Raw genomic sequence first — 27,627 nt, 5'->3', positions numbered from 1 at the left:
TGTGTGCAGTTGAGAACATACCAAATTTTTCCAAACCAGAAGCCCTGGATGAACCAGGAGATTCGCAGTCTGCTGAGGGCTAGACGTGTGGCGTTCAAGACCGGTGATCCAAAACCCTACAAGTAGTCCAGGTACAACCTATGGAAGGCCATCAGGAGAGCACAAAGGCAATTCCATGTGAAGTTAGAGACCCAGTCGGATGCACGACAGCTGTGGCAGGGTTTGCGTGCCATTACTTCCTACAAAGCAAAACTTAACAACCTAGATAGCAGTGATGCTTCACTCCCCAATGAGCTCAATGCCTTTTATGCATGCAAGGAAAGGAAGAACAACACTACACCTGTGCGAATCTCCACAGCACCTGACAACCTTGTGATCTCTGTCTCGGAGGCCGACTTCAGAGCATCCTTCGAGAGTGTGAACCCTCGCAAGGCATCAGGCCCCGACGGTGTACCTGACAGAGTACTGAAAACCTGTGCTGACCAACTGGCTGGAGTGTTCTAGGGCATCTTCAACACTCGCTGCTGCAGTCGGAGGTTCCCACCTGCTTCAAAAAGGCATCAATCATACTGGTGCCCAAGAAGAGCAGGGTGAGCTGCCTCAACGACTATCACCCGGTAGCACACACATCTACTGTGATGAGGTGCTTTGAGGTTGGTCATGGCTAGAATTAACTCCTGCCTGAGCAAGGACCTGAACCTGCTGCAATTTGCCTGCTGTCACAACAGGTCTACAGCGGACAATCTCACTGGCTGTCCACTCGGCTTTGGAGCACCTAGACAACAGCAAAACATAAGTCAGGCTGCTGTTTATCGATTACAGCTTGGTGTCCAACACCGTCATCCCCTCAGTACTAATCAACAAGCTTCAAAACCTGGGCCTCTGTACCTCCCTCTGTAACTGGATCCTCGACATCAGGAGACCACAGTCAGTGCGGATCAGTAGTAACATCCCCTCCTCACTGACAATCAACGCAGGCACATCTCAAGGATGTGTGCTTAGCCCACTGCTCTACTCTCTCTACACTCATGACTGTGTGACCAGGCACAGCTCAAATGCCATTTATAAATTCACCGATGACACCACTGTTGTTGTCAGAATCTCAGATGGCGATGAGGAGGCGTACAGGAGTGAGGTAGATCGGCTGGTTGGGTGGTGTCGCAACAACAACCTTGCACTCAGCGTCAGCAAGACCAAGGAACTGATTGTGGGCTTCAGGAAGGGGAAGTCAGGAGAACACACACCAGTCCTCATTGAGGGGTCAGCGGTGGAAAGGCTGAGCAGCTTCAAGTTCCTGGGTACCAACACCTCAGAGGATCTATCCTGGGCCCAACACATTGATACAGTCATGAAGAAGCCACGCCAGCGGCTCTACTTCATTAGGAGTTTGAGGAGATTTGGTATGTCACCAAAGACTCTTGCAAGTTTCTACAGATGTACGGTGGAGAGCATTCTGACTGGTTGCGTCACCACGTGGTACGGAGGCTCCAATCTGCAGGATCGAAAGAGGCTGCAGAGAGTTGTAGACTCAGCCAGCTCCATCACGGGCACAACCCTCCCCACCATCGAGGACATCTTCAAGAGGTAGTGCCTCAAGAAGGCAGCATCCATCACCAAGGACCCTCACCACCTGGGACACACCCTCTTCTCGTTACTACCATCAGGGAGGAGGTACAGGAGCCTGAAGACCCACACTCAATGTTTCAGGAACAGCTTCTTCCCCTCCACCGTCAGATTTCTGAACGGTCCATGAACCCATGAACACTACCTCGTTATTCCTCTTCTTCACTATTTATGTATTTTTGTAACATAGACATAGACATAGAACACTATAGCACAGTACAGGCCCTTCGGCCCACCATGTTGTGCCAACATTTTATCCTGCTCTAAGATCTATCTAACCCTTCCCTCCCACATAGCCCCCCATTTCTCTATCATTCATGTGTCTTTATGTCGTGCACTGTACTACTGCCACAAAACAACAAATTTTGTGTCATATCTCAGTGATAATAAACCTGATTCTGATTATGGTTCTCTAACCTAACCTCACCCTGCTTACTATCCACAACACCACTAATTGTTTTTTGTCATCTGCAAACTATCTAAACATCCTCCCACACTCATATCCAAATCGTTAAAGTAGCTGACAAACAGTGTGGGTCCCAGCACTGAGCGCTGAGGTACACCACTGATCCCAGGCTTCCAATCACAAAAGCCACCCTCCGCACCACCCTCTGTGCCCTATTGCCATCCCAGTTTTGGATCCAATTTGCCAACTTGCCAGATGACATCAACCACACTCCCCTTATCTGTTGTACCAGCCAGGATCTCCCAGCCATTTTAATTCACTTTCCATTCCCACACTGACACGTCTGTCCACAGCCTCCTCTACTGCCAATGTTGAGACTAAACACACCTCATATTCTGCCTTGGTGGTCTCCAACATGATGACATCAACACCGATTTCCCTAACTTCCGGAAACCCCTCCCCTCTGTTCCCACGCCGCTCTGATCCAGCCACCACTGCTCTGAAACCAGGCACCATGAGGTTCTGCAACCCTCCATGCCAATCCCATCCCTACACCACACATCCTGAATCAAGTGTTCTCTCCCTCATGGAGGCACACAGGGACTTATACACACTCACACTCAAACACACTCACAAACTCACATGCACACTCACACACACACACTCACACACTCAAACACACCCTCACACATGCACGCACTCACACACACAGACACACACACCACACACAATCACACACACTCTCACACTCACACACTCACACACAGACACACAGACAGAGAGACACACATACCCTCACACGGTCACACACACACACACACACACACACACACACACACACAGCCCCCTACACACAGCTGTATGTTGAAGCATGTATTTTCTCACTGGACAAGTACTCACTGTGATTACAGGATGCCCACACACATTGAAATGCAGATACATCTTCACTCACTGACTTCCACACACATCCACAGACAGATAAACACACAAACACACACTCCTTGCATCAAAAACACAAAAAGTTGGAAACACTCAGCAGGTCAGGCAGCTGCTGTGGAGAGAGAAGCAAGTTAATGTTTTAAATGAGACCTTTCATCAGGACTGAGAACGAGAGAACGTCCGAGCAACAAACCATCTGCTGGAGGGACTCAGCGGGTCGAGCAGCATCTGTGGGGGGAAAGGAGCTGTCGACGTTTGGGGTCGAGACCCTGCAGCAGGACTGAGAGACTGAGGAAGCTAGTGCGAGTGAAGTGTGGGCGAAGCTGAGGGGAGTTCTCTGATGGGGTGGGGCCCTGACTGTGGGTTCTCTCTCGGGCTGGGGTTACCTGGTGCCTCACACCTCCTGCAGTCAGCTGCTGGACTCCCCCCCCCCTCGTCCCCAGGGAGTGTGCTCCTGCCCTTCCCGAGTGACAATGCTCCCAGCTCCGGGTTAAACGTACCTGGTCTCGCCTGCCAGGCGACCCCCAGGATGCCGTTGTAATCGCGGTCTGACAGCAGGTAGGACAGACAGTAGTCGCTCCAATCCCTCTTGGAGAACAGGTCCAGGAGTTTCTCCACACTGAGGAAGCGGCTGTGAAGGGGGTTGGTTTCGTTGTATTCAGAGTCGATCTAAAGTAGAAAAGTCAAGCGTGAAAAGGAAGATCCGTTTCCAGTGAGGCTGCAGAGACCCCCAGCCAGGGGCTGGAGGAGAGCGCGGTGCCACTGATGGAACTCCCCCCGCCTGTCCCGGACGGAAGGTTAGGCTGATGACATTAGGCGACACCGGCTGTTAGTGCCTTAAGGATCAGATGTGAAGCGGTTACAGACATCCTGCGGTACAGACTGGGTCACACTGAGCAGGGGCAGCAGTTTGGTGCTTCAGGGGAATCCCAGATTCCTCCCTCTCCCTCGGGTGGACACAGTCGGAAAGCTTCCTAATTTTTGGAATCTGGAATGAATGTGATTGAGGAAATGGAAAAGAGGAAATCGGGGCTGCTACTACGGTAACGATGTCACCGACATTGCCGGCTCCGTGTCCCTTCCAAACTGAATTCAATTTCTCCACCTGCCGCGGTGAGCTCTGAATGAATATTCGCTGGATTACAAAGTCTGAATGATGCTGTGATTAGTTGCACACCGTCACTGCTGGGGCCGTGGCCGCTCTCTCATATACACCTGAGCTTGCTCAGAACTAAAGCAAAACTAGAACAAGGCAGAAATTGATGGAAATGTTGACTATTGTTGAAAGGTCATCAACCTGAAACATTAACTCTGATTCCCTCTCTACGGATGCTGCCTGATCTTCCGAGTATTTCCAGCATTTTCTATTTTTATTTTAGATTTCCAACATCTGCACTTGATAATGCTCATAACTATACACAGTAGCCTAAAGAGGGAACAGAACCAGTGTCTTTAAAAGGGAAATGTAACAACATATCATAACTACAAAACACTCTCAGTGGCATTATTACTGCCTTCCTGTGGTCGCGGATCAGAAGCAGCAGGTTGCTCCCTCACGGACCCTACAATAGATACATCTTGTCACAGGGAGAATAAACCATCTGTACAAGGTTCCAGAGGTGTGAATCTTACCATTGCCCGTGTCTCAGTAGTTACCTGAACAATGGTACTCACCACTAACTTTTTCACCTTGAAATTTATTTGACGTATCCCTGCAAAGTTCACATTTTCGTATATTTTATTCACTGCCTTTATATAACCGGAAATCTGCAGGAAAGCAAAAGCATTAAGGTCGGGTTAAACACTTCTCCTCAACAAACGCCTTTCCTTCACATCGTGGTTCCCAGTGGCTGCAGTGATTCACCAGTGCTGATATTGATCAATGTTAATTGCCACTGGGGGCAATTGGTCACGTGACCTTTGTTGCCAACAACCAGACGATGCTGTATGATGGACAGTGGCTTCTGGCTGATGTTCAGAGAGTCAGATTGAATGGTGGTGAAACAAATCTCTGCCCACATCAGTCCGGCTACGACTCACTAAAGTGAAAGCATCGTGCTGCAACTTGACCAAGGAAGGGGGTGGAACGGACTGCAGCCCATGGCAGCTCCTGGCACTGTCCTGATCTCCTCTGCTGCTCTCGGATCTACCCTGACTCCTGCAGCTTACCCACCATCACTTCTGTTGATATAAACAGCTGCAAGTCTTCAGATGAAGCGTCTTTATTTCTAGTCTGAAGCATTCCCCCCCCCCCCCCCCCCCCGGAGTTTGTTGTTTTCCTGTGAAAGGTTTCCCATGCCTGTGGTCCACAGCCTAAGGCCAGACCCAGCTACAAAAGTGCATCAGTGCCTCTGGAAGGTCCACAAAAACGGCCGGCAGCTCCCGCTGAACTGTCTTTCAAATGGACAGGTCCCACCCTGAGCCACAAACAATGCTGAGCTGTTTCATTGGACCTTGTGCATTGCCTGCCTTATCTCCAAGACCTGAGCATCACGGATCAAGCCAGATCTACAAGCTAGTACTCCTGTTCTTCAGACTGTGAGATGGGTGAACACTCTGGAATGGACGGTACAACTGAGTGGTGAAGAAAGGTCAGCTCTGAGCTTGCACTGGAGCTTGTAACATTTGGACTTAATGAGGCTGCACAGAGGCCATGTCCCGCACTGGGATCATCCATCAGCTGGAAGGTTTGTCAAAAGTAAACGGCCTTGGTTGGCCAGTAAATGGTGGTCGACATTTCTCCGGCGCACCGTCTCCCATCCCAGACGACAGCTCGATATCCTTCCACCTCACCTCCCACATCAGGGTGCCAGCCGGTGCTACTCACACTTAATCAGGGACTCTCACTTCAACTTATTTTAATCCAGCTGTGAAGTCACATTCACTTCCACTGAACTAAACTTCATTCTAAACCAATCACCAGTCTAAACAAGAGACGCAAAGACCGCAGCTGCTGAAATCTGGAATCTCCTGGGGGAGCTCAGTGGGTCAAGCAGCATCTGTGGGGGGAGAGGAATTGTCGACGTTTCAAATCCTGATGCAGGGTTTTGACATGAAACGTGGACAGCTCCTCTCTCCCCACAGATGCTGCTCGAGCCATCGAGTTCCTCCAGCAGACTGTGTTTTGCTCCAGTCCAACCTTCACACTGAAACTATCCTCTCTCTGAAATAACTTTTACTCTAAAATAATGCAACTCAGAAATAATCCCCATTCTAAGCCATCCCACACCCTGAACCAGAGGAGCAGCAGGGAGCTGCAGACCTGGCTCTCGTATCTGTGGGGCGGTGGGGGGGGGGGGGGAGGGGGGTGGAGGTTGTGGAATCTATGAGTAACAGAGCATTTGGAAACCTGAGACAGTGAGAGAGCTGTCTGGGATCAGGAGATGCAGGGCCTGCAGACTCTCCAAAGCTGGTGTCCAGCTAACCTACAGTCGCACCACCTCCTGCTCTGGGCTGGTTACCCTGGTACTCTGGTTACCCTGGCACCAGGACCGTTCCTCCACCTGTACCGCGGCGGTGCAGCCAGGAAAGGGAAACAGGGAACTCACAGCCCACTGCTGGGAGAGTGGGCAGAGCACCGGGGGTGGGCTTGGTGGGGGTGTGGGGGTAGGACAACTGGACCCAGGGGCATCAGGTCTGGGTATCAGGGCTCTGGGCATTTACAGAGGAGCAGTTGGCTCGTGCTGGGGATATGGCTGGGGTGGGAAGGGGTGGGGTGGGGAGGGTGGGGAGGGGGGGACATGGGGTGGGAAGGGGTGGGGAGGGTGGGGACGGTGTGGGAAGGGGTGGGGTGGGGAGGGGGGGGACGGTGTGGGAAGGGGTGGGGTGGGGAGGGTGGGATACGGCTGGGGTGGGAAGGGGTGGGGTGGGGAGGGGGGGACACAGGGTGGGAAGGGGTGGGGTGGGGTGGGTGGGGACACGGTGTGGGAAGGGGTGGGGTGGGGAGGGGGGGGACGGTGTGGGAAGGGGTGGGGTGGGGACGGTGTGGGAAGGGGTGGGGTGGGGAGGGGGGACACAGGGTGGGAAGGGGTGGGGTGGGGAGGGGGGGACACAGGGTGGGAAGGGGTGGGGTGGGGAGGGGGGGACAGTGTGGTAAGGGGTGGGGTGGGGAGGGGGGGACGGTGTGGGAAGGGGTGGGGTGGGGGGGGGACGGGGTGGGAAGGGGTGGGGTGGGGAGGGGGGGACACAGGGTGGGAAGGGGTGGGGCGGGGAGGGTGGGGTACGGCTGGGGTGGGAAGGGGTGGGGTGGGGAGGGGGGGACACAGGGTGGGAAGGGGTGGGGTGGGGTGGGGGGGGACGGTGTGGGAAGGGGTGGGGTGGGGAGGGGGGGGACGGTGTGGGAAGGGGTGGGGTGGGGAGGGGGGGACGGTGTGGGAAGGGGTGGGGGGGGACGGTGTGGGAAGGGGTGGGGTGGGGAGGGGGGGACGGTGTGGGAAGGGGTGGGGTGGGGAGGGGGGGACACAGGGTGGGAAGGGGTGGGGTGGGGAGGGTGGGGATACGGCCGGTTTGGGAAGCCAGCGGCAGGAGGCCCAAGTGCTGGGTGCAGTACATCGCTGTACATGGGAACCCGGAGCCGTCTGTTGGCTCCTTCACCTGCCTTGCCATTCAATGAGATTGTCACTGATCCAACCCTCACCTCCCTCCTGTCAGTCTCCCTGCTCCCCCTGAATCCCTTTAGTTCAATCCCAAAACCTGGAGTATAATCAACATCTGGAGCACATTCAGTGACTCCACAGCTGGGGTGGGGGCGTGGCTTGGAGGGGGGGAGGATGATTCCAAAGAGTCACAACCCTCCTGGACAAAAAAAATCCTTTTCCTCTCTTAAATGGATGGTCCCTTGTTCTGAATCTACTCCCTCGTTCTAGATACCCTCACTAGGGAGAACCTCCTCACTGCAGCCACCCTTCAATCTCCCTTGGAAACCTGAGCTTCAGTAAATGACCTCCCAACCTTCTAAACTCCAATCGATGTTGACCCGTGGCTTCACACATCACCCCATCCCCAAGAAGAGTGAAGAGCAGTACTGGTAGGGATTCGATCAACTGTGGGACAAGTGACTGTAGTTGTGACTGTAGATGTGGTCTCCCTGTACCAGCGTCACTGTAAACCATGTCACTGAACAGCTCAAGAACACCCTGAAGGGAGAGGTGAAGAACAAGGTGTTGCGGTCACATTGGTACCAAGGACATGGGTGGGGTGTAACTGGGGCACTGATGTTGTCCTGATGCTGACATTGGTCTGCTTGTCCTCCCAGTGACTGGAAGGGTTTTGGAGACTCGGTGATGGAGCATCCTCTCCCGTGCTGCCCGCTGACTGGTGGAGGTGATCCCAGTCCCAGAAGCAGACGGGAGGACTGTGGGGGAGGTGAAATTGGTGCTGGGTTTGAGATCCCAACCTTTCCTCAGGACCTACATGGAGTCAGTAGCTGGAGCACTGGGGGCGTTAATGAGGACCACCTGAGAATTAAAAGGGAGATGAGATCCTGCAGGCAGATTGTAGAGGTCAAAGGTTGCAGTCTCAGGGTCGGTACAAATACTTTAAATTTCTCACACACCATTTTCATTTTATAATGTCGTGGTGGCTCAGTTAGTACATCCTAAGTTATAGATTTTGACATTTTTTCAATGACCGATGACCAACTGGTTTCTCTGTTTTCCAGATTCTGCTCTAACTCCATCTACAAGTTTGTAGATGATACCACCGTTGTCGGCCATATCTCAAAAAATGATGAGTCAGAGTACAGGAAGGAGATAGAGAGCTTAGTGGAATGGTGTCATGACAACAACCTTTCCCTCAATGTTGGCAAGACAAAGGGGCTGGACATTGACTTCAGGAAAGGGGCTGGTGCACGTGCTCCTGTCTACATCAAGGGTGCTGAGGTCGAGAGGGTTGAGAGCTTCAAGTTCCTGGGAGTGAACATCACTAATAGCCTGTCCTGGTCCAACCATGTAGATGCCACGGCCAAGAAAGCTCACCAGTGCCTCTACTTCCTCAGGAGTCTAAAGAAATTTGGCATGTCCCCTTTGACTCTCGCCAACTTTTACCAATGCACCGTAGAAAGCATCCTATCTGGATACATCACGGCTTGGTACGGCAACTGCTCTGCCCCGGACCACAAGAAACTGCAGAGAGTTGTGGACACAGCCCAGCATGTCACGGAAACCAGTCTCCCCTCCATGGACTCTGTCTATACCTCTCGCTGCCTTGGTGTAGCAGCCAGCATAATCAAAGACCCCACCCACCCGGGACATTCTCTCTTCTCTCCTCTTCCATCGGGCAGAAGATACAGGAGGCTGAGGGCACGTACCACCAGACTTAAGGACAGCTTCTACCCCACTGTGATAAGACTATTGAATGGTTCCCTTATACAATGAGATGGACTATGACCTCACGATCTACCTTGTTGTGACCTTGCACCTTATCGTCTACCTGCACGGCACTTCCCTGTAGCTGTGACACTTTACTCTGTACTCTGTTACTGTTTTTACCCTGTACTACTTCAATGTACTCTGTACTACCTCAATGCACTGTGTAATGAATTAACCTGACGAACAGTATGCAAGACAAGTTTTTACTGTACAAGTGACAATAATAAACCAATTCCAATACCAACTGGTTTCCCTGTTTTCTCTGCCTCTCCTTCCTTGAGCAGCAATGCCACAGTTCCTATATCCCCCTCAAGGTTACACACTTGCAGTGTGTAAGGTGTGTGGTGAACAGTATCACACCACGATGCTGGGTGTGTCAGAGTTACCCTGCAGTGTACAATGTCAGACTGCAGCGGGGGGTGTCAAGGTGTGTCAGAGGTGGCTGTGTTTGATGTGGGACTGGTGTTGTGTGGAACTGAGCTGCTACCTGAGCCGTGATGCTCTCACTGTTGCCCAGGTGCTGGGAGTAAAGGTGGTCAGCGTACAGGTGCAGCAAGCAGGTCGTCCGAGAGTAGTCAACACTCCGCTCCGGTCTGGAATGCAGGGGCTCCTGTGAAAGAATCAGATGAATCAGAAGTGTGCAGAATGCTTTGTGTGGAGAAATCTGTGGACACGATCCAGACAGTAGGGCTGAGCATGAACAGGGAGGGATGGGGAAGGAGGCTGACCATTTCTCCAAGCATGGGGAAAGGGTCGCGACAACTCTTTGGATTATTACGGTCATTCCTCCCGTTGTACCCAAGTCTGGATTCTAGGATACTTTCACCTCCCAGCTCTTGACCTGTGGCCCTCAGGAGCTCACCCGGGCCCCATCTGTGTACAATGAGGTTTCCTGCCTCCACACCCCCGTCAGGCAGTGAGTTCCAAACCCCACCCCTTGGCAAAGTTTTTGGTCAATTCCCTTTTAAACCTCCCACTGTTAAATTTAATCTGTGTCCCTGAGTCTCTGCCAGGGTGAAAACCTTGTACACCAGGAGGAAATCTCTCTCTTTGTCCAAAGTAAACCTCCCAGACTGGTCGGTCTGTCCTTGGAGCTACGATTTTACAGCCCTGGCAACATCTGGCAACATCTGACAACATCTGCACCTTCCCTCGTGCCATCACATCCCGTCCCGTGTGGGAGGATGATGCAAAATGCACCACTAGCTGACTAACCAGTGAGGTACGATGGCAGAATGGTGGTTCTGGTGGATAAACAACCGCCCCACCCACAGAGAGACCCCACCGGCCATTCCCCGGGAACCCAGGCCTCCGATTACACTGTCCAGTGCAGCTGCTTCTTGGAATCACTTGCCTGTGTTGAATGCTCCCGGAAATCTTGCCGGTGACGGGGTGACATCCTGAGCACAGGCCGACTCAAACAGCTGGTGTCCCGGCCTTGGAAGTGGGAGGAGTCTGAAACGGGAAAGGGTCAGAGGTTCTCGAGAGCCAGGCCGTACAGACTAAACACAACCTGCAGCTCCCTGGGGCCACATGATGCAGCGACTGACAGCAACGCATCAGTGGCACACTGCTTTGGGTTTGTCTTTCAGGTTCAGAACGCACACGGATGAAATCAACCCCTCATCATCAACCCTGAGGAAGGGTCTCGACCCGAAACGTCGACTGTTTGTTTCCCTCCGTGGATGCTGCCTGACCTGCTGAGTCCCTCCAGCACTTTGTTATCAGCTGCCCTCTTCTGAAGATCTGTTGCCCTCCAGCTCTGTAAGAGATATCCGTGACTCTGGTCCACACACAGCACTTACTCTGATGCTTCAAACAGATTATACGTGCTGGCGCAGTGCCAGTGGTCGATACCTTTCACCTAGTCAGCAAAATAGCGAGCCCTACATCAGAACTGTGATCAGGGACTGTCTGCCCCTCGAGCCTGCTTTGTCTTGAGACAAGATCATGGCTGGTCTGTGACCTCAGCCTATTTCCTGCCCTTTTCCCATTTCCCTCGGTTCATGAAACATCCAGCAATCACAAGGCTGGGTGTGTATGTTTGTAATGAAGCCAGTGACCGAGGCTCCACAGGACTCCAGGGTGGAGAATTCACAGGATTTGCCATCTCAGTGAAGACATTTCTCCACATCTCTGTCATAAATGACCTGCCCCTTATGCTGAGACCATGACTCCCAGATCTAGTGCAAACTTCCTCCCCTCCCTACCCTGACAATTTTGTACATTTCATTGAGGTCACCTCTAGTTCTTTGAAACTCTGGAGCATTAAAGTCCAGCTTATTCAATCTCTTCACAAAAGGCAGTGGGTGCAGAGGAACCCAGCAACTCCCTGCGAAACCAGACCGCTCACTTCTTCCTCATTGGATCGTCCCGTCTGAAGTCAGGGGGACTGTTGGTTTGGGCTGAAAAGAGCAACATTTACAAAGTGCCTTCTGGACAAACCAAAGTGCTTTAAAGCCCCCAAAATACATCTGAGTTGAAGCCCCTTTAGTAATGTAGAGAACACTGCAGCCAGTTTGTGCACAGCAAGATCCCTGAAACGATAACGGCCAGTTGGTCGAGCTGTTGCCCACAGCTCCTGTGACCTAGGTTAGATCCTGACCACGGTCTGTGTGGAGTTTGCACGTTCTCCCTGTGACCCCGTGGGTTTCCCCTGGTTGCTCCGGTTTCCTCCCATGGACACATGAGGAGGGTAAAATGGGATTGGCGCAGGATTGGTGTCAATGAGCATGGACTCAGTGGGCCGAAGGGCCTCTTCCATGCTGTAGGACGATGAATTGTGCAGATTAAGCACTGCCCAATACATCAGCAGGGAGCCCTCTGCCCCACCAACGACGCCTCGGGATGTTTCTGTCGATCTGAAAGCCACAGGATGGTGGTTTAACATCTCCTGTGAGAAGTGACTTCCCCCGAGCACCCAGACCCCACTCTGGAGCGGAGCCTGAATCCATGAGTTCCTAAGCCTTCAGCAGCAGTGGGGCTGGACCTGGGTCTCCCTGGGTCTCTGCGGTTCCGGGGAGGGGTGGACCCAGCAGGGCAGTGTGAAGCCCGGTTCTTGTTCCCACTGAAGTGGTCACTCGGCACCGTACCCAGCAGGGACTTCTGCAACCATACACAGGGGGTTGGTTGGCGTTTACTGTGACGGGGCTTAGTGGTGGACACCACCCCCCACCACTCCCTCCCACCCACCTCCCCGGCTGTACCTCCAACATGCCCACTTGCCCCTCCCAAGTAACGGGAGTACACAGGCCCAGTGGGAATCAAAGGGTTAATGGCTCCCTGTGGCCCTGTGTGGTTGCTGGGTGATGGAATTCAAAGCAATTCCAGGGAGCATGAATGTGATGGCAACCTGCCACTTGCAAATACTCACACTGTGTACTAACTTGTTCACTCAGAATTAAAAATGCAACTTGTTGGCCCTGCCAACCGGCTCACTCAGCTCGTCCAATGGCAGGGAGTCACCTGACTGCCGTGCGGGCAGGACTGGCCAATCACGAGGAGCCGCTGCTCCCTGGGAAGAGAGCTCAGAGGTTTTTACAGTTCATTGACCCCTTGTCAAACACACCCACACCCTGGCCGTCAGCTTCCCTTCTACAGAGGCGCCTGGGAAGCATTGCACTGTGCCGCACTGTTTGGACTCTTTTGCTTTGAGTCCTTGCTGAGTTTCTTTTACAGACCTTCCAATTAGTTCTGCTCCCTGCTCACGTCCCATTACACTGTGCATTCTCCTCTTCAAGTGCTTTAATAAAGTTGCTATTGAATCTATTTCCCTGCAGCTTTTGGGGGTTCAATGCAGATCACAACTCCTTACATCAAAGCTCCCGACTTTCTGACTAGCAACAGCTCTCCAGGGATGCCTGTCTCTTAACTATAACCTGTGTAGATAATATCCAAGCTATCTTGGATATAATTCTCTGAATAAGCAAAGTTACATGTTAAAAACTGATTGCAGAAATAAGCAATGTCCAGGTGAGAAGGAGGAAGGAGGTGGTGAGAGGTGAATTGTGTGTGTGTCGGTGTTGGGAAGAGGCTGAGCAGTGGGTTGTGACTGACAGGGAGACTGTGAATAGCAGGGGTTACTGGCGGTCAAACCCTGCCAGCACACGCAGGACTCTGCATTACATCCCGCTCACGGCTCACACAGTACACAGGGACTCCTGCTTGTGTGGCAACCATTGACAAACACCTCCATTGTTAGACTGGTGCCTTTCTCTGTGTGAGCCATATCTTGGCAGGGCTCCCTCCTCTCAGCCAGGTCGGTGCTTCAAGTCCCAGCCCAGAACTGGTGCCCAAGATCTAGTGTTCCATTGGAGTCACCCTCTTCCAACAAGATGTTGAACTGAGGGTCCCAGCGATATTAAAGACCCCAGACAAGGAAGCAGGGAGTCACCCCCAGCGCCCTGCACTCCTCAGCCGAGGTGGAATATCTGGTCCTAGCCCGCTCGCTGTACACAGACTACACGCAGGACTGAGACAGCAGCAGGGTTCAAAGCCTAAACAGTCCTCAGGGCTCCCTCATTCGAACCCCGAGGCACTCCTGTCACATTCACATCTGCGTTCCCACTGGAAATATCATGGTTACTTATCTCAACCAATTCCTGTGGGAACAGCGTCCACATTTCAACCACTCCTGGAACAGAGACATTCCTCTGTGGTTTATTAGTAACTGGTGTGTATCAGCGGGAGTTGTATTTTCAGAAAATTATCTGATTCAGTTTTGCACGACGAAATTGATCATTGTTCAACCAAACCTTCCGAGACGTGATGCGCAGGGGGATGCCCCAAGCCTCAGTCCCCTCTCCAGTGCCCCTCATCTCCCTGACTCTTCAGAGGATTTGATGAGGTTGTACTGAAGCTGATGTCTGCCGTGTCTGCCTCACTTGTACACCCTGATAGTTCAGCACGGGACAGCCCCTCTGCCTCAGCTGTGCTCAGCTTTTATATCATCGAGTCATAGATTCCTGCAATTATACAGCACAGAAATGGGCCTTCAGCCCAACTCATCTAAGCTGACCAAGATCCCGATCTAAACTTATTCTATTTGTCTGCATTTGGCCCATATCCCTCTAAACCTTTCCTAGCCATGAACCTATCTGAATGTCTTTTAAACATTGTAACTGTACCCGCCCCTACACTTCCTCTGGTAGCTCGATCCACACACCCACCACCCTCTGTGTGAAAAACTTCCCCTTTTAAGGGTCCAGTACCTGGCAGAAAGACTGAAACTATCGACCCTACCTCTGCCCTCGTGATTCTACAAGGTCACCCCTCAGCCGCCTCTGCTCCAGGGGAAACAGTCCCAGCCTATCCAAAGAGCTGGTCATTAACTTCAGGAAGGGGGGTGGTGCACATGCTGCTGTTTACATCAACAGTGCTGAGGTCAAGAGGGTTGAGACCTTCAAGTTCCTAGGAGTGAACATCACCAATAGCCTGTCCTGGTCCAACCATGTAGATGCCATGGCCAAGAAAGCTCACCAGCGCCTTCACTTCCTCAGGAGGCTAAGAACATTCAGCATGTCCCCATCAACCCTCACCAATCTTTATTGATACACCATAGAAATCATTTTATCCAGATGTATCACAGCTTGGTATGGCAACTGCTCTGCCCTGGACCACAAGAAACTGCAAACAGTTGTGGACACAGCCCAGCGCATCACAGAAACCAGCCTCCCCTCCATGGACTTTACCTCTTTCTGCCTTGGTGAAGCAGCCAGCATTATCAAAGACCCCACCCACCCAGGTCATACTCTCTTCTCCCCCCTCCCATCGAGCAGAAGATACAGGAGCCTGAGGGCACGTACCACCAGGCTCAAGGACAGCTTCTATCCCACTGTTATAAGACTATTGAACAGTCCCCTTGTACAATAAGATGGACTCTTGACCTCACAATCTACCTCATTATGGCCTTGCACCTTATTGTCTGCCTGCACTGCACTTTCTCTGTAACTGTGACACTTTATTCTGCATTCTGTTATTGTTTTCCCTTGTACTACCTCGATGCACTGATGTGATGAAATGATCTGTATGGATGGCATGCAGAACAAAGTTTTTCACTGTACCTCGGTACACGTGACAACAATAAAACAATTTACCAATTTATCAATCCCTCCTTATAACTCAAACCCTCCAGTCTAAGCAACATCTTTGTGAATCCTTTCTGCACCCTCTCTCGCATCTTTTCTATAGTGTGGTGACCAGAACTGCACAGAATACTCCAAGTGCAGTCTAACCAGCATTTTGTCTAACTGTAACATGACCTCCCAGTTCTTGTACTCCTGTCCAATGAAGGCCAGCGTGCCAAACGCCTTCTTCACCACCCTGTCTACCTGTGTTGCCACTTTCAGGGAACCATGTACTTTTCTTTCTTGAATGGTGTCTAACTGCACTCTCAGCTTCTGATTACCAACATGTCCAATGCCTGTTGATGATCCTTCAACACAATTGGATCCATTGCACCGGCTGGGTGCGTCAGGGCACCCAGTGCAAGGTTCTTCCCAACACCAGCACCTCTTCATCGGAGATCTCCCCGGCCCCTACTCCTGGCACTGCAATCTCCCCCACCCCCACTAACTGGAAGCCGCACCACCCCTACTTAGTTCTCCCGGAGATCCTGCAGGGACAGAACAACAGAACAGGATAATCCAGTCAACCCAGAAACTCCAGCTTGCACAGTGATTCAGCATCTCGTCTTTCAGTCTAGGCTGCTGCATTCAGTGTCCACAGTGTGGTTTCCTCTGCACTGGAGAAACCAGACAAGTGGCGGCTTTGTGGAGCGTGTGTGTTCAGTCCGTAGGGGCGACCCTCAGTTCCCATTTCCGCCACTTTAATTCTCCGTCCCACTCCCACTCTGCCCCTTCTGCCTGTGGCCTCCTGTACCATGAGCTCCTGCGAGCCTGAGGAACAACACCTCACCTTCCCCCGGGCACATTGCAGCCTGACGTTGGGAGAGTTCGACACTGAATTCTCCCTCCTTTGTTCAGAACCAGCCATTTCTGAAATGCCATCATCCTGGCTCAGCTTTTCCTCGTTTCAGTGTAGTCTGGCAGTGTCCCTCAGGATCACCACTGGCAACACACTACACAAAGAATCTTCTTCTGATCCTGACCACCACATTAGGGCATCTGTCCTTTCCCCATCAGAGACATTCCCCTTGTTCCACCCCTCCCCTTCCCCACCCTCTCTGCTACCTCAACCCAACCTGTTTCTCTGTCCTGGTTCTGAGTAAGGGGTCCCAGGCCTGAAACGTTGACTGGTTTTCTCTCCACACCCGACCTGCTGAGTGTTTCCAGCATTTATGAGGCTAAACTCTGTCCTTTCAATGAAGGCGGAGCCTGGGCGAGAATCATTACCTGGGGGGGGTAAATACAATGTCAGCAACACCTTGGGGTTACGTTGAGTTTTGTCAACTAATTGGGGTAAAGGAGTGAGGTGAGGTTACAGGATACAACAGCAGATCGACGGGCAGTTGCAGATGTACGCACGAGGCTGCGGAAGGCTGGCTTGGCTCGGTTGGCGAGGTGAGATGTCTGATGGTCTCGATCATGGATACAGAAACGTGGAAACGTAGGAAGTAGGAGCAGGAGGATATTCGGCCCTCTGATCCCATACCCCACAGGGTGGGTCACCCACACCAGCACCCCGTTCCTGCCTTCTCCCCGTACCCCTAAACCCTTTGGCATTTAGAAATACTTCTGCCTCCTCCTTGAAGGTGTTTAATGACTTGTCCTCCACTGCCCTGTGTGGGAGAGAACTCACAGGTTCACCAGCTTCTGGGTGGAGAAATCTCTCCTCACACGTTGCTCCTGCCATCCCAGGACACCTCCGCTACTCTCCCTCCACAGCAACAACACCCTTCCCCGGATAAGGAGGCCAAAACTGCACACACGCTCCGGCTGTGGTCCCAGCAAGGCCCTGTCCTGCTGCAGTAGGACGTCCCTGCTCCTGTACTCCACCCCCTCACACTGACGGCCTTTCCAACTGTTCACTGCACCCCAACACTTGCCCTCACTGACTGGTGGACAAGGACACCCAGAGCTCACTGCCCCCTCCCCTTTCCCAGTCCGTCACCATTCAGGTAATAACCATTCTGTTCTTAGACCAAAGTGGGTACCCTCACATTTATCCACACTGAACTGTACCTGCCCCGTACTTGCCCACTCACCCAACGTGTCTCATTCACACTGGAGCCTCTGTGTCCTCCTCACAGCTCACAGCCTCCAGCTTTGTCTCCTCCACAACCGTGGAGAAGTTACCTTTAGATCCTTCATCCAACTCATTGATACGTTGTGAACAGCGGGGGGTCTGGTGAACCCCAGGCACTGCCTGCACCCGGAGCAGGACCTGGTTATTCCTTCTCTCCATTCCCTGTCTGTCAAACAGTTCTCAATTCCCAGTGGATTATCCCCAATCCCACTGTATTATCCCCAATTCCCAGTGTATTATTCCCAATCCCAATTTTATCCACAATCCCACTGTTTTATCCCCAGCTCCAGTGGAATGCTCCTCCTGCAGGATGTGGGAAGACAGGGAACTTCACCATCTCCCCGATGACCACACCAGTGGGAAGTGCACCCAGCTGCAGCTCCTGACTGACCGGGTCAAGGAACCGGAGGTACAGTTGGATGTCTCAAGATCATCCAAGAGGCCGAGGGTTTCACAGATGAGAGTTTTAGTGAGGTGGTCACACTCAAGGTGCAGGCTTCAGGTAGGTGGGTGACCAGCAGGAGAAGTAAGGGCAGGAAACAGTCAGTGCAGGGTTCCCCTGCAGCCATTCCCCTCACTAACAGGTAGACCTCTTTGGAGACTGTTGTTGGGGATGTTCTTTCATGGGCTAGCAGCAGCAGTCTGGCACTGTGACTGGTCCTGAGGCTCAGAGGGAAAGGGTGCCTTCAGACAGGGCGATAGTGATAGGAGACTCGATAGTGAGGGAGACAGACCGGAGATTCTGTGGTCACAGAAGAGACGCCAGGATGGTGTGTTACCTCCCGGGTGCCAGGGTCAAGGATGTTTCTGAGCAGCTACAGAACACACTTGACAGGGAGGGCGAACAGCCAGAAGTCGTTGTACATGTTGGTACAAATGACACAGGCAGAACAAGGGATTTGGTCCTGCAGAATGAGTGCAGGGAGTTGGGTAAGAAGTTAAGAAACAGGTCCTGGAGGGGAGTGATCTCTGGATTACTCCCAGTGCCACGTACTAGTGAGTCCAGGAATAGAAAGATAGGTCAGATGAATATGTGGCTGAGGAGCTGGTGCAGGGATTCAGGTTCTTGGACCATTGGGATCTCTTCTGGGATAGAGGCGACCTGTACAAGATGGACAGGTTGCACTTGAACCAGAGGGGGACCAATATCCTTGCAGGGAAATTTGCTACACTGGATTGGCAGGGAGGTGGGTCCCTGAGCAGGAGCAAATCATGGGATAAAGCAGTAGCCAGTGAGAGCAAGTTCAGTAATCAGGATAGCCAGGGGCACAGTAAAGGCAGGGAAAGGAATACCCAGTTAAACTGCATTTATTTCAATGCACAACGTTTAACAGGTAAGGCAGATGAACTCTGAGTGTGGATTGGCTCTGGAGACTGGGATATTAAGGCCATAACAGAACCATGGCTGAGAGAAGGACAGGACTGGCAGCTCGATGTTCCAGGATACAGATGCTACAGGTGTGACAGAGGAACAGGGAAGCGAGGAGGGGGGCATTATCTTTTTGATAAGGGAGGATGTAACAGCAGTGCCTAGAGACGACATTCTTGGGGGATCGTCCAGTGAGGCCATGTGGGTAGAACTTTGAAACAAGAAAGGGAAGGTCACTCTGATGGGGCTGTATTATAGATCCCCCAATAGTCAGCAGGAACTTGAGGAGCAGGTGTGTCGAGAAATTGCTCATAGTTGTAAGAATAATAGGGGTTTATTAGTGGGAGATTTTAATTTCCCCGGTATTGACTGGGCCACCCAGTGTGTTAAGGGCCTGGATGGGGTGGAATTTGTGAAATGTGTCCAGGAAAGTTTCCTGAGTCAATATATAGAGGCCCCTACTCAGAGGGTGCAATACTGGACCTCCTGTCAGGGAACGAGGCAGGGCAGGTGACAAGTGTCAGTCAGGGAGCACTTTGGCTCCAGTAACCATATTTCAGGTCCACAGGTCAGGGTCCCAAACTGGAGCAGGGCTAATTTTGGAGGAATTTGGCAGGATCCAGCAGAGGTCGATTAGGTGAGCCTGTTTGAAGGGAAAGGAATGAAGGGCAAGTGGGAGGCTTTAAGAGTGTGATATCAGGAGTCCAGGGGCAGCATGTTCCTCTTAGGGTGAAGGATAAACCTGGCAAGTTTACGGAACCTTGGCTGATGAGAGATTTTCAAGCTCTGGTCAAGGAAAAGAAGGAAGCATACATGGGGTTTAGGAGGTTGGGGATGAGTGAATCCCTTGATGACTATAAAAAGATTAAGAATACTCTTAAGAGGGAAATCAGGAGGACAAAGAGAGGGTATGAGATGGATCTGGCAGGTAAGGTTAAGGAAAATCCCAAGAGGTTCTATAGCTATATCAAGAGTAAAAGGGTGGCTAGGGAGAGTCGGTCACCTTGGAGATCAGCAGGGCTGCCTACGTCTTGAGACACAGGAGATGGGTGGGATTTTTAATGAATATTTCTCTTCGGTATTTACTGAGCAGAAAATCATGGTTGCTCAAGAGATGAGGGAAACTGGTGGAGATGTTTTGGAGAACATTCATATTACCAGGGAGGAGGTATCTGCAGCCTTACAGTGCATTAAGGTGGATAAATCCCCAGGGCCTGACCGAGTGCATCCTTGAACTTTGTGGGAGGCTAGAGAAGAAATTGTGGAGGCTATTATGGAGATATTTGCTTCATCATTTGCCACTGGTGAAGTTCCTGAAGACTGGAAGGTGGCTAATGTTGTTCTGTTGTTTAAGAAGGGTAGAAAGGACAAACCAGGGAACTACAGGCCGCTCAGCCTGACATCAGTGGGGAAGTTACTGGAGGGAATTCTGAGGGAGAGGATCTACCAGCATTTGGATAGACAGAGTCTGGTTAGGAGGAGTCAGCAGGGCTTTGTGTGGGGGAAGTCATGTTTGACGAATCTTTTAGAGTTTTTTGAAGAGGAAACCAAAAGGGTAGATGAGGGGAGGGCAGTGGATGTCGTCTGTTTGGACTTTAGCAAGGCCTTCGACAAGGTCCCACTTGGTATGTGCTGATGTTGGAGAGGGTTCAGAGGAGATTTACGAGGATGATTCCCAGAATGAAAGGGCTTACGTATGATGAGCGTTTGTCGGCTCTTGGACTGTACTCACTGGAGTACAGAAGAATGAGAGGGGACCTCGTAGAGACATTTAAAATGTTGAAAGGAAAGGACAGAGTAGATGTGGCCAAGCTGTTTCCCTTGGTGCGTGAGTCCAGGACCAGAGGGCACAATCTTAGAATTAGAGGGTACAGTTTCAAAACAGAGATGAGGAGAAATTTCTTTAGCCAGAGGGTGGTTAAATTGTGGAATTCCTTGCCAGGTACAGCAGTGGAGGTCAGATCATTGGGGGTGTTTAAGGAAGAGATAGATAGATATCTAAATAGTCGGGGTATCAAAGGATATGGGGATAAGTCTGGAAATTGGGATTAGAATCGTTTCCCCCCCCCCCCCATTTCTCATTTCCCATTTTTTCCCTTTTCCTTGGAGCAGACTCGATGGGCCGAATGGCCTGCTTCTGCTCCCTTGTCTTGTGATCTTGTGATCTTGGTAGACTGTTCTAGAGGGTTCCGTCCCATGGAATCCAGGGAGAGCTAGTTAGATGGATTCAAAATTGGCTCGGAGGTGGGAAGCAGAGGGTGGTGGTTGAAGGTTGTTTCCCAGAACGGAGGCCAGTGACCAGTGGTGTGCCGCAGGGGGTGTTGGGACCCTTGTTATTCGTTATTTATATAAATGATCTGGATGCGAATGCACAAGGCTTAATCAGTAAGTTTGTGGATGACACAAAACTAGGAGGTGCTGTTGATAGTGAAGAAGGTTATCGTAGATCACGGGGGGATCTCGATCAGTTTGGGAAGTGGGCCGAGGAGTGGGCAAATTGATTTCAGTACAGGTAAGAGTGAGGTGATGCATTTTGGAAAGTCAAACCAGCGTAGGACTTGTACTGTGAATGGTCAGGCACAGGGGAGTGTAATGGAACAAAGGGACCTAGGAGTACAAATGCATAGTTCATTGAAAGCAGTGTCACAGATAGACAGGGTGGTGAGAAAGGTGTTCAGCCTGCTGGCCTTCATCAGTCAGGGCACTGAGCACAGGAGCTGGGACATTATGTTGCAGTTGTATAAGTCGTTGGTGAGGCCACACTTGGAGCACTGTGTACAGTGTTGGTCGCCCTGTTATAGGAAAGATGTGGTTACACTGGAAAGAGGGCAGGGAAGATTTACGAGGATGTTGCCAGGACTCGAGGCTCTGAGTTATTGGGAGAGGTTGGCCAGGCTGGGTCTTTATTCCTTGAAACGTAGGAGAATGAGGGGCAACCTTATAGAAGTGTTTAAAATTATGAGAGGCAGAGATAAGGTGGACAATAACAGTCTTTTCCCCAGGGTAGGGGAGTCCAAAACTAGGGTGCATAGGTTTAGAGTGACAGATGCCCTCTCACCTTAAACCTACACCCTCTTGTTTCTGATACACCTACCATGGGGAAAGATTCTGACTACCTACCCTGTCTATGCCTCTCATAATTTCATACACCTCTGCCAGCCCACAGCGCAACCTCCTTCGCTCCAGGGAAACAAACCCATCCCATCCAATCTCTCCCCATAACTAAACCCTCCAATCCAGGCAGCATCCTGGTGAAGCTCCTCCGCACTCTCCCCAGCAAGCCACGTCCTTCCCAGGGTGTGGTGAGCAGAACTGCACGCAGTGCTCCCGGTGTGGTCTAACCAGCGTTTTGTAAAGTTGCAACATAACCTCCCATCTCTTCTGTTCTCTTCCCCGATGTATAAAATAAGATTTCTTTATTAGTCACATGTACATCAAAACACACAGTGAGATGCATCTTTTTGCATTCAGTGTTCTGGGGCAGCCTGCAAGTGTCAGCACACTTCTGGTGCCAACATAGCATGCCCACAACTTCCTAACCCGTACGTCTTTGGAATGTGGGAGGAAACTGGAGCACCCGGAGGAAACCCACGCAGACATGGGGAGAACGTACAAACTCCTTACAGACAGCGGCAGGAATTGAACCTGGGTCGCTGGCACTGTAATAACGTTCCGCTAACCGCTGCACTACCGTGCCTGCCCTACCATGAAGGAGTCCATGCCTTATGCCTCCTTCACCACCGTGTTGCCACCTTCAGGGAACTATACACTTGGACCCCGAGGTTCATCATCCCTAGCACCCTACCATTCACTGTGTGAGTCCTACCCCGAGCTGACATCCCTCACACATGTCAGGCTAAGTTCCACCTTCCAAGGCTGGGCCAACTCTCCCTCCGATCTACATCCTGCTGTACCTGAGAAACCCTTCCTCATGATCCACAACACCACCAACTTCTGTGCCATTGCAAATTTCCAACCTGCAGGAACTGCAGAGGGTCTGAAGAACATTGGAGGATGTCCACCACTGTGCACATCGCTCCCAGGGTCACCTCCTTCACCCTGGGAGCCAGATTGTCTGCCCTGATGTTTCACTGACACTCTCTAAACCCTTGCCTCCTCAAAGTTTGGTGGAGGTTTTCATGCCCTCATTTGTGATGATGGTACCAAAGTGTGCCATGGAGTCACTCAGCCCAGAAACAGGCCCTTCGGCCCACCATGTCCATGCCGACCATCGATACTAACCCCATTTCCCAGCACTTGGCCTCTCGCCTTCCACGCTGTGGTGATTCAAGTGCTGGCCCAGATACTTCTTTAAATGCGGTGGGGGTCTCTGCCCCCCACCAGCCCCAAACTTCAGCCACCATTCGGACGACAACATCCCCTCCAAACCCCTGGATTGGGACACCTCTGCCATGGGGAAAAGTTTCTTCCTATCCACCTATCCTGCTCAGAAGTTTGTGTACCCCTGTCAGGACCCCCTCTGCTCCAGGCAGGGGCGAGGGCTGGGCAGAGGGGCCTGCTCCCACCCCATCCCCACCCCACCACAGCCCCCTGACACGGTTCCCAAGTGGTGAGGTTCATCCTGATCTCCTGGGGTTTACTTGTTTCGGACGGGGCCGGCCTCTCTAGCTCCCCTCGGCTCTCCCAGGCAGTTCCCACAGCAGCAGTCGGTGATTTGCTTCTGCCTTTATGTTGGGGCCACCGGGGTCAGTCTCAAATCGATGCCGAGGCGAAATCAAAGGCGGGTTTGTTTCCAGGGACGGCTGAGAAGGTTCGCCAGCCGGCCTGACACACACGGCAGCCCTTCGGCTCCGGGAATGCCGGCCCTTTGAAGGGGAGCAGACTGAGGGCTCTGTTGAACCCACAGCCTCACGGGTCAGTGGGGACAGTTTCACAGCCGCCGGTGCAGCAGGACGGGACCGGCAGCGCTTCACTCCCGCACGGTACCGACCTCTGTTGGGTCCAGCAGACCGGAGAACCCCCACCTCCCCCCCACCCCCCCGCCGTATCCTGCCCCCCGTGTTTCCACCAGCGGCAGGCGGAACCCACTCCATTCCCAGCAAGGACCGTGTGCTCCCCCTGCCGTCACCCCCCCGTCCCTGCTCAAAGCTCCGGCTCCCCAATCGGGGGGCTGTGCGGAGAGGGGCGAGGGAAGAGCCGGGGCTGGGGTCCGGGACAGATCCGGGGCTGGGGTCCGGGACACAGCCGGGGCTGGGGTCCGGGACAGAGCCGGGCTGGGGTCCGGGACAGAGCCGGGCTGAGGTCCGGGACAGATCCGGGGCTGGGGTCAGGGATAGAGCCGGGCTGAGGTCCGGGACAGATCCGGGGCTGGGGTCCGGGACAGATCCGGGGCTGGGGTCAGGGATAGAGCCGGGCTGGGGTCCGGGACAGAGCCGGGCTGGGGTCCGGGACAGAGCCGGGCTGAGGTCCGGGACAGATCCGGGGCTGGGGTCAGGGATAGAGCCGGGCTGAGGTCCGGGACAGATCCGGGGCTGGGGTCCGGGACAGATCCGGGGCTGGGGTCAGGGATAGAGCCGGGCTGGGGTGAGGGATAGATCTGGGGCTGGGGTCAGGGACAGAGCCGGGCTGGGGTCCGGGACAGATCCGGGGCTGGGGTCCGGGACACAGCCGGGGCTGGGGTCAGGGATAGAGCCGGGCTGGGGTCCGGGACAGATCCGGGGCTGGGGTCAGGGACAGAGCCGGGCTGGGGTCAGGGACACAGCCGGGCTGGGGTCAGGGATAGAGCCGGGGCTCAGTGAACAGCCAACAAGCTGTAAGGGCGGAGAGTGAAGACAGCCGTCTGCCGCTGGCTCTGTGAGTGAGTTAGTGTTGAATTGTACCCTCGCCTCACCAATCCCCTTCCTGCACGGTGATGCCTGAGGGAGGGGCACGGTGACCCCTGGGTCTGAACTCCTCGGCCGGGGAAACATCCTCACTGCACCCAGTCTGATGAGCCCTGGAAGGACTTTATAAGCAAGATCTCCTCTCATTGTGCCCGTGATGCTGCTGCACCCGTGCACACATGTACTTGCACGTACATGTACATGTGCAGGTGACAATAAACTCGACTTTTGACTTTAAAACTGCAGAGGATACAGTCCCAGCCTACTCAATGTGTGCTCATACACTGTACCCACTCTCCCTGCAACCAGTGAGACCAACTGACACAATACTCCAGGTGTGCTCTCCCCCAGGCCCTGTACACTTGCAGTGAGTCACCGTTCATCCTGTACTCAAATCCTCTCACAGTGAGGGCACACGTACCACCTGCCTACCTTGCTACATCAGACTGTGGATCTTCAGTGACTTGTGTACAATACGACAGCTTCCCTCGTCCATCAGCGCCACCCAATCTCTCACCATGTAAACAGTACCCTGCTTTTCGTTGTGTCCAACAAAGTGCGCGGCCTCATATTTCCCACATTGTACTCCATCTGCCCTGCTACTCACACAGCTTCTCCCTGTTCACAGAGGTGTCAGCAGACTGGGAAATCAGACCATCTGTCCCTCCAGCCAAGTTGTTGATATCAGTGGTGACGAGCTGAACACCAGCACTGATCCCTGGGCCATGCCCCATCCCCGGGCCTGCCAACCTGAGATGGACCCTTTTACTCCAACTCTTCATTTAATGTCCCGTAACAAGTGTCAGTCACGCTCCAAGCGCTCCAACCTTGTTGACCAACCTCCTGCGTGAGACTTTACCTAAAGCCCCTTAAAATCTAAATACACCACATCCACATCTACCCTGCCAGACACTTCTTCAAAGGTCCCCAGTCATAGCCATGTTTTTCTTTACAAATCAATTCGATCTCTCCTCGTGTGGCAAACCTGTGGAAGGGTGTGGGACCAGAATCACTGACTGCTTCCCTCTCCACAGTTACCGCCCGACCAGCTGAACATTTCCAGCGTTCCCTGGTTTTGTTTCTGGTCTCCTGTCAGGGGAACCCCCGTGCGCTGTGAGTGCAGATTACAGGTGCACCTCTCCTCCCAGTGTAGGCTGAGCAGAGGGAGCCCAGCGCCAGCTCCAAGGTGGTGCAGAGAGGGATCCGTGGAGAAGGGTGGGAAGATGCCGATCACAGGGAGAGACTGGGCGCTAGCCAGCTGCAGTCTGCCTCTGGTCTCTGTCCCCAGGGAGCAGCGAGATGCTCCTGGTGAGCAGGTGCTGCCCTCAGTGGGTGTGGGGTGGTTGGGTGGACCCACCAGGAGCTGCAGCTCTCTGAGGGTGAGCAGGTACTCTGCAGCTGGAGCAGGGAGCTGGACCCCGACACTCGCACCCCCTCATCGGAGGAGCTGCCTAAGCGGGGAGGAGTGAGGAAGGAGGGAGACCCCCACTCCCCCAGTCACCCAGGCTCCGCCAGCTCGGGGTCAGGAGGGTGGAGCAATGGGGAGGGTCTGGGTGCCATAGATCATCACACCAGTGTCCACCCAGTCCACTGGCGTGTGGGCTCAGCACATTGATAGCCCCTCACCACCACCCCCCCCCCCCCCGGCATCTCTCGCTGATACGCCCACATGCCCACTGCCAGCCCAGCTAGGCTGCTTCACTGACTCTGGGGCGAAAGATTGTGCTGGGTCACTGAGAGGAGCAGCCTTCTGGCAGCCAGACCGAAGTCTCAGAGGAGAGCGGTGAGGTAGTGAGTTAGTGAGGGCAATGGAAACCACTCACACTGTGGTCAAAACAACAGCACCAGATGTTGGATAATAGGAAAAGTGTCACCATTCTCTGTTCATTTATTATCTGACTTCACTTTGTTATAAATAATCTTCAAGGCACAAGTAATGTTGACACATTACCACTGAGGGCAAGAAGCATTCTAGCGTGCACAGATAGGTCACACTGATGTGGCAGCTGCTGGCATTGCTCATCCCCTGTGATGCCTCACTAAGTGTGTGTGGGCAGATTCTCTCCCACTGGAGCAGACGGCTGCCCCCAGCTCCCTCACCTGTCTGAGGGGCGGCTTTATTCCTGCTGACACTGAGATGATCTTCCTACGTTCATATGTGAACCATGTGCAGATGTGAACCATGTGCAGATGTGAACTGTGTGCAGATGTAAACTGTGTGCAGATGTGAACTGTGTGCAGATGTGGACTGTGTGCAGATGTGGACTGTGTGCAGGTGTGAACCGTGTGCTGGTGTGAACCCTGTGCAGATGTAAACTGTGCAGATGTGAACAGTGTAGATGTGAACCATGCAGATGTGAACTGTGTGCAGATGTGAACTGTGCAGATGTGAACTGTGTGCAGAAGTGAACTGTGTGCAGGTGTGAATCATGCAGATGTGAACTGTGTGCAGGTGTGAACCGTGTGCAGCTGTGAACTGTGCAGCTGTGCACCATGAGCACAGAAGACTCAAAACACATTTTGGAAATGAGCTGATTCATTACAAGAGACCTTGTTGAGTTCAACGATTGGGTTTTAGGATGAACTACTCTGTGAGTCACACAGAAAAATAACACACAGAAGAATTTCTGGCATCCAATGTTTTTGGAACGTTAGAGCAAGTTTAATCTTTTGCAAATACTAATTTAACACTGACTCATATCCTGTTGACATGACCAACATCTCAGGACTTGTCAACATCCTTGAAATCTCCCACAAAGCTGGAACAATCCCAGTTCTATCTGAGCTCACTGACCCCAGGGCCCAGAATGGCCAGCCAATGGGAGCACTGCACTTATCCACATACTCCATCTGTCCCTGGGAATATCCTGCCCC

The 27,627-nt window shown here is 52.6% G+C and overlaps 1 protein-coding gene across 7 annotated transcripts in view; it reads right to left on the bottom strand.

Moving 5' to 3' along the window:
• Nucleotides 1-27,627, bottom strand: part of si:ch1073-396h14.1 (disintegrin and metalloproteinase domain-containing protein 10) — a 177,162-nt gene that overhangs the window by 137,042 nt on the left and 12,493 nt on the right. For all 7 annotated transcript variants that reach the window (XM_052037889.1, XM_052037890.1, XM_052037886.1 and 4 more), the window contains exons 5-8: nt 10,691-10,791; nt 9,824-9,946; nt 4,643-4,735; nt 3,469-3,637 (exon numbers count right to left, since the gene is read on the bottom strand). In XM_052037889.1, coding sequence (XP_051893849.1) covers nt 3,469-3,637; nt 4,643-4,735; nt 9,824-9,946; nt 10,691-10,791 — 486 coding nt within the window. The remainder of the gene's footprint in view (nt 1-3,468; nt 3,638-4,642; nt 4,736-9,823; nt 9,947-10,690; nt 10,792-27,627) is intronic.

The sequence above is a fragment of the Pristis pectinata genome, chromosome 24, assembly GCF_009764475.1.
Source record: "Pristis pectinata isolate sPriPec2 chromosome 24, sPriPec2.1.pri, whole genome shotgun sequence".
Lineage (NCBI taxonomy): Eukaryota > Metazoa > Chordata > Chondrichthyes > Rhinopristiformes > Pristidae > Pristis > Pristis pectinata.
Note: the sequence above shows the minus strand (reverse complement) of the source record. Positions and strands in the feature narration are given on the sequence as shown.